The sequence below is a fragment of the Ursus maritimus genome, unplaced genomic scaffold (assembly GCF_017311325.1).
Source record: "Ursus maritimus isolate PB19 unplaced genomic scaffold, ASM1731132v1 scaffold_12, whole genome shotgun sequence".
Taxonomy (NCBI): Eukaryota; Metazoa; Chordata; class Mammalia; order Carnivora; family Ursidae; genus Ursus; species Ursus maritimus.
In genome coordinates, this window is record NW_024423564.1 from 13,108,947 (window position 1) to 13,124,456 (window position 15,510).

The window sequence follows — 15,510 nt, forward strand, 5'->3', positions numbered from 1 at the left end:
GAATTTCCTTTCTCATTTTCCTCTCCTGTTCCCACCGACAGGAAACCTCGTTCTTCTGAAAAGCCCAGGCTGCCCTCGCCAATCCCAACCAGAAACTCGGTCCTTGACTCTTCCCAACGGCTGAAATCTCAGCCACGAACGTTGGTGAGATCTATTCGCTACAGAAGCCAAGTCCCTGAATGCCTTTAATGACCCTTTTTCAGGCCCCGGGTGCGAAACTCAGCAGCACCCATTACTCCGTTGGGCTTCTCATGCACGAGCTAGATTATTTAGAGCGCTGCCGGCCTGGCGGTCTTCTAGCCTCAGTGCGCTCGGGGTGCCGGCAGGAGGCTGGCCTGTTCCCCGGGGCGCCCACCTGGCCAGTCACTCCCTCCCTCGACCAAGCTCCCTGCCGCGAGCGCATCCCCATCCTCCCTCCTCTCCCGCCCCCGCCCCGCCGAGCCCTCCTCCCCTGGTGGGCCCCGGTGGCGCGTGCAGGGCGAGGCGGCCGCCGCTCGCTGGGCAGCGGGGTGGCGCAAGCCGGGCCAGAAGCCCCGCGGCTGGGACGTGGCCTCGCGGGCCGGGAGAGGCGGGCGCTGACCAGAGGCCGGCGGGAGTCCGGGGGCCGGATTCCGCGAGGGCCGCCTCGTCCAAGCTGGGGCTCCCGGGGGACGCCGAGGTGCAAAGCGAGGGCGCAAGGGCGGTGCAGAGGGGCGAGGCGGCGGGCGCCGGGGGGCGGGCCGGGCCGGGCCGGGCGGCGCGAGGCAGCAGGGGAGCGGGGCGCGCGCCCGCGCGGTGGGCGGGCATCCTGAGGAGCCGCGGAGGGGCGGGCGGGCGCGCGCCCCGCGGGGGAGGGGCGGGGGAGCGCGGAGGCGGGCGAGGAGGCGTCTACCCGGAGGAGCCCGGCGGCCCGCGCCAGACCCACAAGGAGCCTCGCGGCGGCGGCGGCGCCGGCAGCAGCGGCAGCAACAGGCGGCGGGCCCGGCTCGGGGGGCGGAGGCGGCGGAGGGGCGGGGAGCGCGAGGAGGAGCGACGCGGCCCGCGCCGCCGCCTCTTCCCGCCGCATGGACGAGCACCTCAGCCTGCTGCGCTCGCCGCCGCCGCCCTCCGCCCGCCACCGCGCCCACCCTCCCCAGCGCCCCGCGAGCGGCGGCGGCGCCCACACCCTGGTGAACCCCGGCTACGCCGAGCCCGCCGCAGGCCCCGCGCTGCCGCCCGACATGACGGTGGTGTCCGGGGACCACCTGCTGGAGCCGGAGGCGGCCGACGGCGGCGGGGGCCCGCCTCAGGGCGGCTGTGGCGGTGGCGGCGGCGGCGGCTGCGACCGCGACCGCTACGAGCCGCTGCCGCCCGCGCTGCCGGCCGCCGGCGAGCAGGACTGCTGCGGGGAGCGCGTGGTCATCAACATCTCGGGGCTGCGCTTCGAGACGCAGCTCAAGACCCTCTGCCAGTTCCCGGAGACGCTGCTGGGCGACCCCAAGCGGCGCATGAGGTACTTCGACCCGCTCCGCAATGAGTACTTCTTCGACCGCAACCGGCCCAGCTTCGACGCCATCCTCTACTACTACCAGTCGGGCGGCCGCATCCGCCGGCCGGTCAACGTGCCCATCGACATCTTCTCCGAGGAGATCCGCTTCTACCAGCTGGGCGAGGAGGCCATGGAGAAGTTCCGCGAGGACGAGGGCTTCCTGCGGGAGGAGGAGCGGCCCCTGCCCCGCCGCGACTTCCAGCGCCAGGTGTGGCTGCTCTTCGAGTACCCGGAGAGCTCCGGGCCGGCGCGCGGCATCGCCATCGTGTCCGTGCTCGTCATCCTCATCTCCATTGTCATCTTCTGCCTGGAGACGCTGCCCGAGTTCCGGGACGAGAAGGACTACCCCGCCGCGTCGTCGCAGGAGCAGTTCGAGGCGGCCAGCAACAGCACGTCGGGGGCCCCCGCCGGAGCCTCCAGCTTCTCCGATCCCTTCTTCGTGGTAGAGACCCTGTGCATCATCTGGTTCTCCTTTGAGCTGCTCGTGCGGTTCTTCGCTTGCCCCAGCAAAGCCACCTTCTCGCGAAATATCATGAACCTGATAGACATCGTGGCCATCATCCCTTATTTCATCACTCTGGGCACGGAGCTGGCTGAGCGACAGGGCAATGGACAGCAGGCCATGTCCCTGGCCATCCTGAGGGTCATCCGGCTGGTGCGGGTCTTCCGCATCTTCAAGCTCTCCCGGCACTCCAAGGGGCTGCAGATCCTGGGCCAGACGCTGAAGGCTTCCATGAGGGAGCTGGGGCTGCTTATCTTCTTCCTCTTCATTGGGGTCATCCTTTTCTCCAGCGCGGTCTACTTTGCCGAGGCAGACGACCCCACTTCGGGTTTTAGCAGTATCCCGGATGCCTTCTGGTGGGCAGTGGTCACCATGACAACAGTAGGTTATGGCGACATGCACCCGGTGACCATAGGGGGCAAGATTGTGGGGTCGCTCTGTGCCATCGCTGGGGTCTTGACCATTGCTTTGCCGGTCCCCGTGATTGTTTCCAACTTCAATTACTTCTACCACCGGGAGACAGAAGGGGAAGAGCAAGCCCAGTACATGCACGTGGGAAGTTGCCAGCACCTCTCCTCTTCGGCCGAGGAGCTCCGAAAAGCAAGGAGTAACTCCACTCTGAGTAAGTCGGAGTATATGGTGATCGAAGAGGGGGGCATGAACCATAGCGCTTTCCCCCAGACCCCTTTCAAAACGGGCAATTCCACTGCCACCTGCACCACGAACAATAATCCCAACTCCTGTGTCAACATCAAAAAGATATTTACTGACGTTTAATATATGCTACGAGTGACATGCTGTGCTCAGTATTGTGTGGAACGTGCCCCCTTGGTCTGTGTATGCCCTTGTTTTATACATTTCCAGACCATTCATCAAGGAAAGGACGTGAAGAAGTGGAAAGCACACTTCATTTTCCCTCTCCCTACTGCTTCATACTGAAACAGGTGTCTGTTTTGCAAGTGGGCTGCATTCTCTCAGCTCTCCATTTAAACTTCATTTCTAGTACACACTCTTAAAAAAAAAAAAAAAAGTACATCCTGGGAGGAAATGAAACTAAAGAACAGTTAGAATAACTGCCTAACCTCAGAACTGAAAGACAGTTGTTTCTTTACTAAGTAAAGGAGGCACATACTTAAAGGATGCTTCCATTTGTTGGACCTTTTAACGTTATTGAATATTTAGTTCAGTTGCCTTCGCTGTGGATACGTGGATGAGAAGTCTAATTAGACCAATGACTTGTAAACCCGCTGTAAGTTTATTTGGTTTTTGACTGGAATTTCTATTTGGAACCCCTCCCGGAATTTTAAAGATTTCTACAACTTGGAACAAAGGGGAATGCGTGAGGTGTCCTGATCTGACTAATTAGTTGAACTCTTTGGGGCTTGTGAAGCATTTCGAAAGGGGTAGACAGGCAGATTCCTCTGAAGTTCTGTGTGTGTGTTCCAAGCAACATCTATCAAAGTGTAGAAACAGATGTTTTCAGTGCTGCTCAGAGAAACAAAGAGAATTTCTAATGCGTCTGCGAGATAAGCTTCTGCAGTATCACAAGAAGATTAAAGTGGCAGACACTCCTTCCAGCGGAAGTTACTAATTCGGACCTGACTGATGCAGTTCCCATAGCAACCCATGTTTCCTGGGAAACCCGAAAAAGGTTGTCATGGCATCTCTTGCTCTCTAGCCCCACCCCCTAGCCCCTGCCGTTTCCACAGTAACGTTTCCAGACGGTTCCTCCTTACAGGATTTCATAAGGAAAACCACTATTTGAATAAACCGCACAAATAAGGTTACGTCTGAGAATCCGGTGGTGAAATGAATCACAAAATGCATATTTTTTTACTACAGAAAATCACTGATATCATCTCATAATGACTGAATCGGGAAGGAAAATATTGCCTTTGGAATGTTAGATATCTACTCCAATAAGGCATGAATTGAATTAAATGCCAATAATTAGGCAATAATTTAAAAGGACACTGTTTTCTTCCTCCAAGAAGTTTCAAGCCAACAAGTGAAATTTAAAAGCAAGTGTAAAAGTGTTCTGTACGTAAGCAAATGAAAGATTCAATCGGTGTACCTGAAACCTTACTACAAGGGACCTTCAGACTTCCTCTTTAAAAAAATTCCAGATCCCACAACAGCACTTGAAAAGCTAAAAAAACTTAAAAAATATAAAGGATGCTTGTTTTTTAACTGAGGGAATTGCAGACAATCAATAAAAAGGAGGGACGGGAAGTAACCATATCTTGGGAAAATACCTGCAAGTTTCAGCCATATACCAGGGTTGCCAGAAGACAAACAGAATCAGGTGAGCACTGTGTGGGGGTACTGAGAGCTCTCCCTCTTTGGACAGGGAACCAGGGAAATACTGTTCCTGTCTAGCCTGGCGATTCTTGCAAAACCAATAGTTTCATATTAATTACATGCAAGTGCCTTTTAAAGATCACTTACAACATCTTTCCCATTTGATTTCCGTGTTGTTAACTGTCCTGTGGTTTCTATTGTTTATGGCAAAAGGGTGGGGGGGGGGAGTCATTGCTCTTTAGAATAACCCTCACCCAAACTGAACTGAAAATGATTCCATTCCTTTTACTAACCCTCTTGGCTTCTGAACAACCTGTTTCCCCTTTAAAAAAGGACAAAAGGCAGAACCTACTGCTATTAAATTGTTAGTCCAATTTTAATTTACATAATTAGTAGTATGTAGTAGTACAGTTGTTTTAAACAAAAATGGTTAAGCTTACAACAAGGGGAACACTGTATTTTAATGAAATCATTTTACTTTATACACTTTTTTTTTAATTATTTTTAAAGGGTGTAACTATTCTATCCTAAAGCAAGTGGGAGTAACCCTAATTCTAAAGCTCGTAAAGTTTTTTCAGGTAATCAGAAGCCTACTTACTTTATTATTTGTGTAGTTAATACTGTGAAAAAGAATGTTGAAGACTTCTAGAGGGGGAAGAAGAAGGGAAAGACAAAGTAATAGAGGCAGGAAATCTATATACCTGGTCATGGGGTTACTGCTTTTATCTCTACATGCATCAAAATAGGACATCTTTATCTAGTGTCCTTTGCTAGTTTGAGTTACTTTTACCACTAATCTGCCTTTTGATCAAATTCTTGGTATTCTTAATGGCCAGACATTCTTTTTGTGACCCGTTTTGGTGGTCATATGTTAGACACACTCTAGTAATAATGTTAAGAATAATCTTTGTATCTGTTCTTGAAAGATCTTGATGTGAAGATGAACAAAGTGCAGTGACACTTTTATTCATTTTTATTTAGAAGCTAGAGAAACCCTGCTTAGTTCTATAAGTAAATTATGGTTGTACCATAATTTTTACAATTGTATGGTTATTAATAGTAATATGAAGAAGACCTTTTTTTTTCCAGTCCAGAGAAATACAGCTTTTTGAGTCATCACTTTAAGGTAATATAATTGCCTCTAGTTGCCAAATTATAAGCTCCTTAAAGGTTGTAGGTTTTGTGTTTTGACAAATACAGATTTTGGACAGTAGTGCCTAGGACAAAATGTAGCACTTTGTACGTATTCAATACATATTTGATGAGTGAATGGCTATAATCTTACATTAATGTTATTTTCAGGTTTTTAATGAAGTGAGTTGAAGCGTAAGCTCTGCTGTCATACTGCCAGGGTTTGATTCCTGACTCTGCTCTGTGACACTGGAGCAAATTACTTAACCTCTCTGTGCCTCAGTTTCCTTATTGGTAAAATGAGGAGAATAAATAATACCTCGTAGAGTTGTTGTGACTATTAAATGTGGATACAGGTATAATACGTCAAAAAATCCTTGCATGGTATGCAGCAGAGATTTTGCTAAGAGATTACATTATTATTGTGATCATTACTTACAAGCATTGTGTAATTAACACCGAGCTTTGTGAATGATATGAAATACATAAGTAATCAGTGTCTTCCTATTTACTTTCTGTGTAACTATAATAATTACCATGTAATTACCATGTCCTGGGCACTTCTCAACTCTGCAAGGTAAGTGGTATTCACCCCACTTTAGGAGGGTAAAAAATAGATGGTTATGGTTAAATGATTTCCCAAAGACTTCACAGCTAGCAAGAAACCCAGCTATGATTTAAAGCCAGATCATTCTGGCCCCCAAACCCGTGTTCCTTTCATTGCATGACTCGATAGAGATTGAAAAAAATAAATCTCTTATGCCTTAAGGTTTGACTTCAGCCCATGTTACTAATTAATGAATTCCTGTAATGAATATATCTCCAGAAACCTATCTTATGCAGTATATTGAAAATTAACCCTTTCCTAATCATCAGAGATTTTTAACCATAGGGATCAAATAGAAGCTATTTAAATTGAACAGAGAGATAGACTTTTCTAGTAATAAAAGATTATTTTCCTATATGATTGATTTGTCTGCGTTTAGTATTATGTCAGAAAGCATAATCAGTCATAGTAGTGATACTTGCTAGGACAATAGATATTTTTCAGTTTTAAGGTTAATTTCCTATTTTCATGTGTTTAATCTACAGTAGATGATAGTGTTATGCAAATTGTTATTTTTCCATTCCCTTTCACTTTGCTTAGGTTACCGAAGAGCCATGCCAGCAAGTAGTGTAAATATTTTGACTCTCCCTTATTAAGAAAGGAGAAATTACTTAGAACAAAAGGATTGAAAGCAGAAGGAGATTGCCAGCTCATTGAAATTTTTGTGACATTATTGCCTTACCCAGTCACTCCATGGGTCTTTAAGAGCATCTGTGCTCAAAAACACATTAGAATATAATTTTGTCCCTCATAAAAGCTGTAGCCCTTTCTCTAAGGTCCTAAATCATTCACAAAACTAAAATGGATAGTGATTCAGGCTTACAGCAAAATGCAAATGAGTCTAAGTTACACATATCATTTAGCTTTGCCAGAACAAAGACTTCACTGTTGAGCTCAACTGCACATCTTGGATGTTGAAAGGTATACATATGTCTGTGTGTACAAAAGATTCATGGGAGAAGGTGTGACTGGATCAGTGCACGTCTATCAGCACCCTGGGGAAAATGTATTTACCCTACAGCTGGTGAGTCCAGAGATGAAAACAACATTGTTATTTAGTTCTTTTATGGTGCTTTCAACTGATATTATACCACATTTTGGTACCCACCAACGGAGGTGACGTAATCACAAACAGCTACTCATAAGAGGCAGCATTATATCAGTTATTTCTAAATTTTGAGACAAAATTTCTGGGATTGAAATTTTAAATGCAGAGTATGAAGAAATTTGTTACTTACCTCTTTGGCATAAAATGTACTCAAGCAAGTGCTCTGGTGATAATATATAGATTCAATATATATAATACCAATCATTTTTTCCTTTAAGAACCATAACTATAATTTAATGACTTCCATACATTTAAAATTTCCACATTTTCTACAGCACTTCCAAGTCCTTCCCACCTCTCAGCTGTGAATAGAAGTGATAACCCCTCCCACTAAGAAATGCAAAGAAGCACAAGTGCCCCCCCACTCCCCAGTCTGAAGACTTATGGAAACACTGTGAGATAGAGGTGAGGAACGTAAGAATGGGGCAGAGGATATCTAGGGCTTGCATTTTAGGGTGGGGCTTTTCTTTCTGTCTTTTATTTCACCTCTTCAACAGAGGATAAGACTATTATTTCCGTGCTATTGATTTTCTGTATTTCGTTTGACAATTTTATATATTAATGAAGTCACTTGTTTTCTATAACTTGCAGGGAATGGTTGAAAACCTTTGAGAGAGGGCAAATCAGGGGAGGCAGGAAGAAGGAAGGGAAGCCATGCAGAGCCCAAACCGTGTGCTATCATGACTCAGCTCCTAAGCTCCTGCCAGAAAATGGCCATTGCTATAGAATATATGAGAATAATATTCTTCATATTCTCACATTCACCTTGCAAATTTAATTTAAATGATTCAGACAGGTTAGAAAGTTTTCAGATATTTGTCTTTGTCTTCAGTGATGCTGTAAACTAATTTTGTCTTTGGAATTATAAAGAAAAAACATTTTACAAAGAAACGTTTTCATGGTTTTTCTCTTTCCCCCCACCTTTGTACTGAATGTGTTTTTCCTTTCATTTCAAAGTTTGCACCATTAACTATCAAATACATTAAAGAGGAGATCTAGAAAAATGGCTCCATCATTTTCTTGGAAGCCATTTTATTATTGTTGCAGTCTAAATAGTGCTGAATAGGAGCTCTAGCCTGAAAGGTAAATCCTGGGATTCTGGTTGTTAGTAGGGTAGCATTAAATGAATGAAAAATGTTTCATTGTGTCTGAAGAACGTTTAGAATAAATTTGTGCGTGCAGGGCTCTGACTTTGCAGATACAGGGATCATACCCCCAACCTACTGGTAAAGAGTGGAGAGAAGCTTTTTCTTTTCCAGGGAGCCCCCGACATTACCCGCACCCCTTTCATCAGAGCACAAAGTCTCTTGGGAAGCTCTGTTGAGATCCCCACTGACTTTTTAGAATGAAAGCTAGCATTGAATTTATGTGTTATATGTCAATCAGCACTTCTATTTCACTGGTTTTTTGTTAAGTTTATTTTAAGCTCCTGTTCTTTATGGGAATTCTCTCTGAATCCTAAGGTTCTTATTTTTATACATTTAAACGTGTTCTTTAAATTAAAGCATGTGATTTAATTTGGAAGAGAAGCCAGTGAGGGTAATTTGTTACATACACACGCACACACACACACACACACACACTCACACACCCCTCACCTGTTATTTTCTATCCTAAGATATATTTCTTTTCTGTCTACAGATCTAAACAGTCTAAAATTGGTGAATTTCCAAAATACTGGTTTTCATTCATATGTGCTGCACAGACATTTACAAAGCATTTCTTATAGCCTTGCTTAAAAGGCAGATTTATTGCCTAGCGTTCTCACTGTATTTATTAATGTAATAGTAGATTCATAAAAGTAGTAAATACATTCAGTCTGTCACTGAGCTTAGTCATTTCACCTCCAAAAAGTAATCTACTTTTCAACATCACATGCTACTATCATCTCTATCCAAAATAAGCGTGAAGGTCTCTTAACTGGCCTCACTACATTTCCTATTCTCCACCTGATAGCCAAAAGCATCATTTGAGACTCAAGTCTAATTACATCACCTGCCTCTGCTTAAAATTCTTTTAAGATCTTTTCCTTGTCTTTAGGATAAAGACCCAAAGGCTTAACACAGCCTTCATGGCCCTACATGATCTATCTCGGCCCTGATCTTCTAGTTAGGGGTTAAGCTACCTTTCCCCCTTAACCTGTGGGGGATTCTTGCAGATATTGCCACTGCCAGCTCCCTCTTCACTTCATTACCTTCTATTTTTGCTTCAATATTCCCTCCAAGATATCTCTCATGACTCTGGTTTTATCAATTCCCCTATTATGGTACATTTCATCAAATTTGAGGAGCCTTCCATTATAAGGAACGCCATTATTCTATGCGCCATTGAGAAAAGAAAAGCTGCCAATTTTAAGGGAAAGTACCAGGGATTTTAAGGTACATCCCAATTTCATAGATGTTCAAATCTGAAAAAGTATGTCTTAGAATGAACTGAATATAGTATTGCTCTTGACATAGCTTTCATTTTATATTTATTTGTGTTATATGATTAATGTCTCTTCTATGAGAGTAAGGACTATATCACTCTTTGTTCATCATTGAATCCCTTCCCTTTTTCTCCCAAATCTGCTCCAAACAGACTTTCACCCCTGTCACTTCACCAAAAGTGTACTTTTCAAGGTCACTGGTGACCTCCTATAGCTAACCCCAGTGGTCATTTCTCAGTGTTCATTTCATTTGACCCATCAGAACCATTTGGTGCTATGGGATACTTCTTCCCTCCCGGGAAGAAGTTCTTCATTGGACTTCAGGGCATGACACTCTGTATTTTCTTACTACCTCTCTGGCCTCTCCTTCTCAATCTCTTTTACTGGGTCTTCCTCATTTCCCCTGAGTCTTAATGTTTGAGAGCCCCATGGGCCACAGCTTAGTCCTTAGACCTCTTTCCTTTTTCTTTAGGTCTTATTCTCATAGCTTTAGACTATCTATATGTAAATTTCTCTCTCCCACCTGAACGTCTCCCCTGAACTTCAGATTGAATGTCTCCCCTGAACTTCAGATTGAATTTCCAACTACCTACTTGACATCTCTACTTGGATATCAGATGGATATTTCAAACTTAATATGTCCAAAACTGAGCTTCCCTCTCCTCCCCGACCCTTGCCACCAAACCTATGTCTCTTGCCCTTTTCCCCCTCTCTATCACTGTAACTTCAATTTTCAGTTGCTCAAGCTAAAATCCTTGGAATTCTCCTAGATTCCTCTCTTTCTGTCATACTCCTTACCCAGGCTATTGGCAAATCCTGTTGGCCCCACTCTTAAAATGTTTCCAGTCTTACTTCTGCAGCCACTTATTCTAAGCCATCATTATCTCTCACCTGGATTTTTAGGGTACCCTCCTGACTGGTCCCCAGCTTCCATCCTTTCCCCTGCTTGAGTCTATTCTCAACATAGCAGCCAGAGAAAACCCTTTAAAACACTTGTCAGGTCGTGTAACCTCTTGGTGGCAAAACCCCTGTCTGGCTCTCCGTTTCACACAGGCACGCCCCACCTACTCTACCTTGCCTTACCCTTCTGACCTCCTTTCGGACTCCACTCCCGTTGTGCCAGCGTCCTTGCTCTTCCTCAAACAGACCAAGAGTGCACTACCTCGGGGCTTTGTACCTGCGGTTCCACTTGCCTGCAATGCTCTGACGTCTGATATCTGCGTGGCTCGCCCCATCACCTCCTTAGGGGACTCCATCTCAGCGAGGCCTTCCCTGGCCTCTCTGTTTAAATGTGCAGCCCCCACAACACTCTCCTTCATCCTGTCTCTGCTTTGTTTTCTCCTCTAACATTAGGTATTTTACTTGCTTTGTTTATTGTCCATCTGCCCTTCCCTTGCCTGAGAGTAAGGACTTTTTGTCTGTTCGTTGCTACTGTTTCCCTCAAGACCTGGAATAAAGTTGGTGCTTCTTAAGTATTTGCTCAAGGGGCGCCTGGGTGGCTCAGTCATTAAGCGTCTGCCTTCGGCTCAGGGCCTGATCTCAGAGTCCTGGGATCGAGCCCCACATCAGGCTCCTCCGCTGGGACCCTGCTTCTTCCTCTCCCACTCCCCCTGCTTGTGTTCCCTCTCTTGCTGACTGTCTCTCTCTCTCTGTTAAATAAATAAATAAAAAATCTTAAAAAGAAATCTATTTGTTCAAGGAAGGAATGAGAGGAGGGAAATTCCGATTTGAGTGTTTTTAGACTAATAGCAAAATGTTCGTGTCGTGTATCTGTGCTTCGTTCTAGCACTGTGAGGCTTATACTCCTCATCATAGCCTTTTAGATAAAATTTCTTGTACCTGGTTCACTGGAGAAGGCTTCCATTTGGTAAAACATGCGCCAGCAGGTTTTCCCCCACAAAGTACTATCCAGTTAAGGAGTGGAACTCCTTAACATGACTAATTTAAATATAATTTAATATAAAATAATTTAAATATAACATTATATTAATCGCCATGGCTACCTGGAGTTGGAATGCTTCACAGAGACTGCTTCCTACCTAGCAGCTAATAAAGCACTATTTGTAAATGATACTCAGTAAACATTTGTTGACTCATTGGCTTACATAGTACAGCAAAAATCAGAACAAATAAGTGATATTTCCAGGAATTTACTATCTAGCAGACATTCTAAAACACTTTGCTATAAGGTCAGTCTTGGTTTTAGTTAATGGTGAGTCCTAAAATACCTATAGGGTTTTCATTACTATGGAAGCTGATTGAATAGACATCAGATATTTCATCAATGAATCACCTTAAGGAATTACATTACTATAGATCTGGCCTTACACAATAAAATAATTTCTTTTACAAAATAGCTTAATTTTTTAGAAGATTTCACTTATTTGAGAGAGAGAGCACGAGCAGGGGGAGGGGCAGAGGGAGAGGGAGAAGCAGTCTCCCCGCTGAGCAGGGAGCCCCATGCGGAACTGGATCCCAGGACACTGAGATCACCTGACCTGAGCTAAAGGCAGCTGCTTAACCAAACGAGCCACCCAGGCGCCCCTAAAATAACTTAAATTTTTATATAATTGTCAAGTTATATGGGAGGATCACAAAGATTGGTTATTTTTTAAAGTGACTTTCTCATATATGAAAGAAGATGGGGTTCTCAGAGTGACTTTCATTTATTTTTTTAAAAGATTTTATTTATTTATTTGACAGAGAGAGAGAGTGACAGCCATCGAGAGAGGGAACATAAGCAGGGGGAGTGGGAGAGGAAGAAGCAGGCTCCCAGCAGAGCAGGGAGCCCAATGCGGGGCTCGATCCCAGGACTCTGGGATCATGCCCTGAGCCGAAGGCAGACACTTAAGGCTGAGCCACCCAGACGCCCCTCAGAGTGACTTTTATAATGGTGAAACTTAGGTCATTTCTACATAAAATAGGTGAGAGGCACCAATAGCATATGTTGGTATTGGGAAATTCCCAGAAGCTTTGAAAAACCAACGTGTGTAGTATGGAACCACTGAGACTAAATTAAAGCATTGCTATGAAGGAGGACTGCTGTGAGTTTAGGTAATATCATGACAGATGCACTTCCCTGTGCAGGAGGAAATGCGGATTCTCCGCATATGAACAGAAAGGAACCTTTTCCACACCCCTTCTGCATTTTCTCTTCTCCCTGGGTTTCTCAGGCACATCAGACCAGACCTAGGTCTGGGTGTTACCTCTGTACATCTACGTGGAACAATTTCCTTACTAAGCATGCCACTAAATTAAAGAAAACTAGAGCGTGTGCTTGAGATTACATATATAGACCAATAGAAGTTAGAAATTCATTTCACCTTCCATCACTTTATACAGTTAAGCCCACAGAGGACAGAGATCGTTTCTCTTTTGAGGACACGCTGTCAGGACTTTTTAAAGGAATGACACAAAATAGAGAATTGAAATGAATAATTTTCATTTCTTATTTTTTCATGGTTTTTTTTTCTGGTTTGGAGTGATGAATTAGAATGTTTATTTTTGTTATTTAACCCAATATGGGTTTTACTGGATTTTCTGTTATAAACTGGAATAGCCAATGTATTAGAAATTCTAAGAGGCAGTCTCACATGCCATTACATTTTATACTTACCTCATGTATGACTACAGGACAAAACATGTTCAGTTATTCACCAATAGATTACCTCTATAAGAAATTATCATAAAAAGCGTGTTAAACAAGGGTGACTCTATGCTGGATTTCAAAATGTAGTGGGTGACTGCAAACCACAGACAGAAATAATTTCTGCCGGTGAGAACCGTGTTTGGAATTACTTTCTACGTCTATTCTAGAAATCTTTTACCTGCAAGCATCTTAACCGATTGCAAAAGATCAGTTTGTTTTACCAGGCCGTAGTGTGAATTGAGGATATTTGTTATTAGTAGACCTACATACTGCTCAGAGTAGCAGTGATTACACCTCAAACTCATTTTCCCATGACTTTCTACATTTTTGACAAAGCTCACGTCTTAGCACATTACCGACTTTAATTACCGAGTGAGTTTAAACTTTTTTTTTGCTTGCCAAGAGGACATAATTTCCAAGAAGCCAATCAGAGAATTACACATAATTGAACGAGAAATGTTTCTAGTCCTTGGGCTAATTCATTACCATTCCGTTGGCAGAAATTATCGAGCTTGCTGGTATGCGGCCAACCCTAAGTGGTTTAGTAGATGGCGTGGTACAGACACATTAAAACAAAGTTCCCATAAAGTTCCGTGCTGTGGAATGATCGCAGCCTCTTTCCCCGTCAAAGACAGAGTTAAGGAAGCTCGGTTTCTGTACCTCTTTTGTTTAGGCCTTGGTAGAGGTGTTACTTACGTCTTCACAAGCTTCATAATTATAGAAATGTGACCGTTCTTATGCTCTTTTCTTGCTTCATATGTTAGCACATTTATTTGGTCAAATATCTTCAATTATAGGTCTCACCATTTTCTATTACACTGCCTCTCTGTATTCGTGGAGTTGATTTTGATATTTAAGTCAAGGGCCAATCTTGGTTCCTAGCCACTAATGTAAACATTATGATTACCCTTCACATGTCATTTTGATTTCTTATTTCTGTTAAATTGCAACTCCCTCCACACCACCAGTGCATTAGGATGCCGAGCTATACCGTACTTGCTTAATAGTCCCAAGAGCCTTGAGGCAGGTATTGACACATGAGGTTAAGATGTCATAGTAGCAAGACCAGAACAGCTTACTAAAACCATGTCAACGTAACCAAAGCTACAGTAGCATTGAGCAGAAGCTAGGCACTTAGGAAATGAAGTGGGTGCCAGATCATTCATGTGACTTGTAATTTCTTATAGTTAGTAGTCATTACTAGCTTTTTGACCATCGTAATTTTCAAATTCTCATCATGAAAATTAAGAATACTGTGATGCAGCGGCGCCTGGGTGGCACAGCAGTTGAGCGTCTGCCTTTGGCTCAGGGCGTGATCCCGGCGTTACGGGATCGAGCCCCACATCAGGCTCCTCCGCTATGAGCCTGCTTCTTCCTCTCCCACTCCCCTGCTTGAGTTCCCTCTCTCACTGGCTCTCTCTATCTCTGTCGAATAAATAAATAAAATCTTTAAAAAAAAAATACTGCGATGCAAAAGTATACTCCTGCTATATGGCCAAAGATTAGTGTTAAGAAGTTGTATCTTTCATGAAGGGTGATCGAGTATAAGTCAAGCCAATAAGGAAAACGTTTCACTAGGTGATTGCCCAGCACACAGTAGGCATACAGCATTAGGTTTAGTAAGTGGGTGATTCTTCTACACAAAGCACATTCAAGTTCCAGATCACCACTGGTAGGCATTTACCACTGAATTTCAGATACCCGCTAAAACCAGGAGTATATATGGGAAACAGTCTTCCCTATGTATTATGATGGATGATACTCACATACTGAAACCTAGAACTGAGTTTAGCAATTTCTATTTGTGTTTATAAGTATCCTTTCTACTACAGTTAGCAAGTTTTTGGAATACATGAATCTAGTTTTTATATATCCACTTATTCACTCAGTGTGTATTTCCTGAGTACTTGCTATGTCAGACACAATGCAGAGTGACAGGGATTTATTCATTCCTTCAGCATACAAATTGTCTACTATGTCCAGACACCATTCTAGATTCTAGACATAGCAGTGAACAAGATAGTCGTGCTGCCCTATGCAATTTTTAAGAAACACTTTACTGTTGGCATTTCTAACAATTTTTTTCTAGTTGGTAGAGGAGAGCACCAAACCTTGAACTTTTATTTCTTGGTTCTCCACAGACCCTGGTTAAGCTCTTATTGTCTTAATTGTGATTTCTTGAAATGGTACATAACTACGTAGAGTTTATATTCTAAAGAATCAACAGAACTGATAGTTATTTGTATAGTGACAAGATAGAGGATACGGATGATAACT

At 44.0% G+C, this 15,510-nt stretch overlaps 1 protein-coding gene and 1 long non-coding RNA gene across 2 annotated transcripts; both read left to right on the plus strand.

Annotated features, from left to right (window-relative positions):
* The first annotated feature begins 1,043 nt into the window (after window positions 1–1,043).
* On the plus strand, window positions 1,044–3,004 carry KCNA3 (potassium voltage-gated channel subfamily A member 3). Its single transcript, XM_008704229.2, has one exon. It carries the CDS (start codon window positions 1,044–1,046, stop codon window positions 2,784–2,786), a length of 1,743 nt encoding a protein of 580 aa, XP_008702451.2. The 3' UTR covers window positions 2,787–3,004.
* Window positions 3,005–6,417: 3,413 nt separating this feature from the next.
* On the plus strand, window positions 6,418–8,040 carry LOC121102040. Its single transcript, XR_005834067.1, has 2 exons — window positions 6,418–7,072; window positions 7,432–8,040. It is a non-coding gene; the product is annotated as an uncharacterized LOC121102040 (long non-coding RNA).
* The last annotated feature ends 7,470 nt before the right edge of the window (window positions 8,041–15,510 follow it).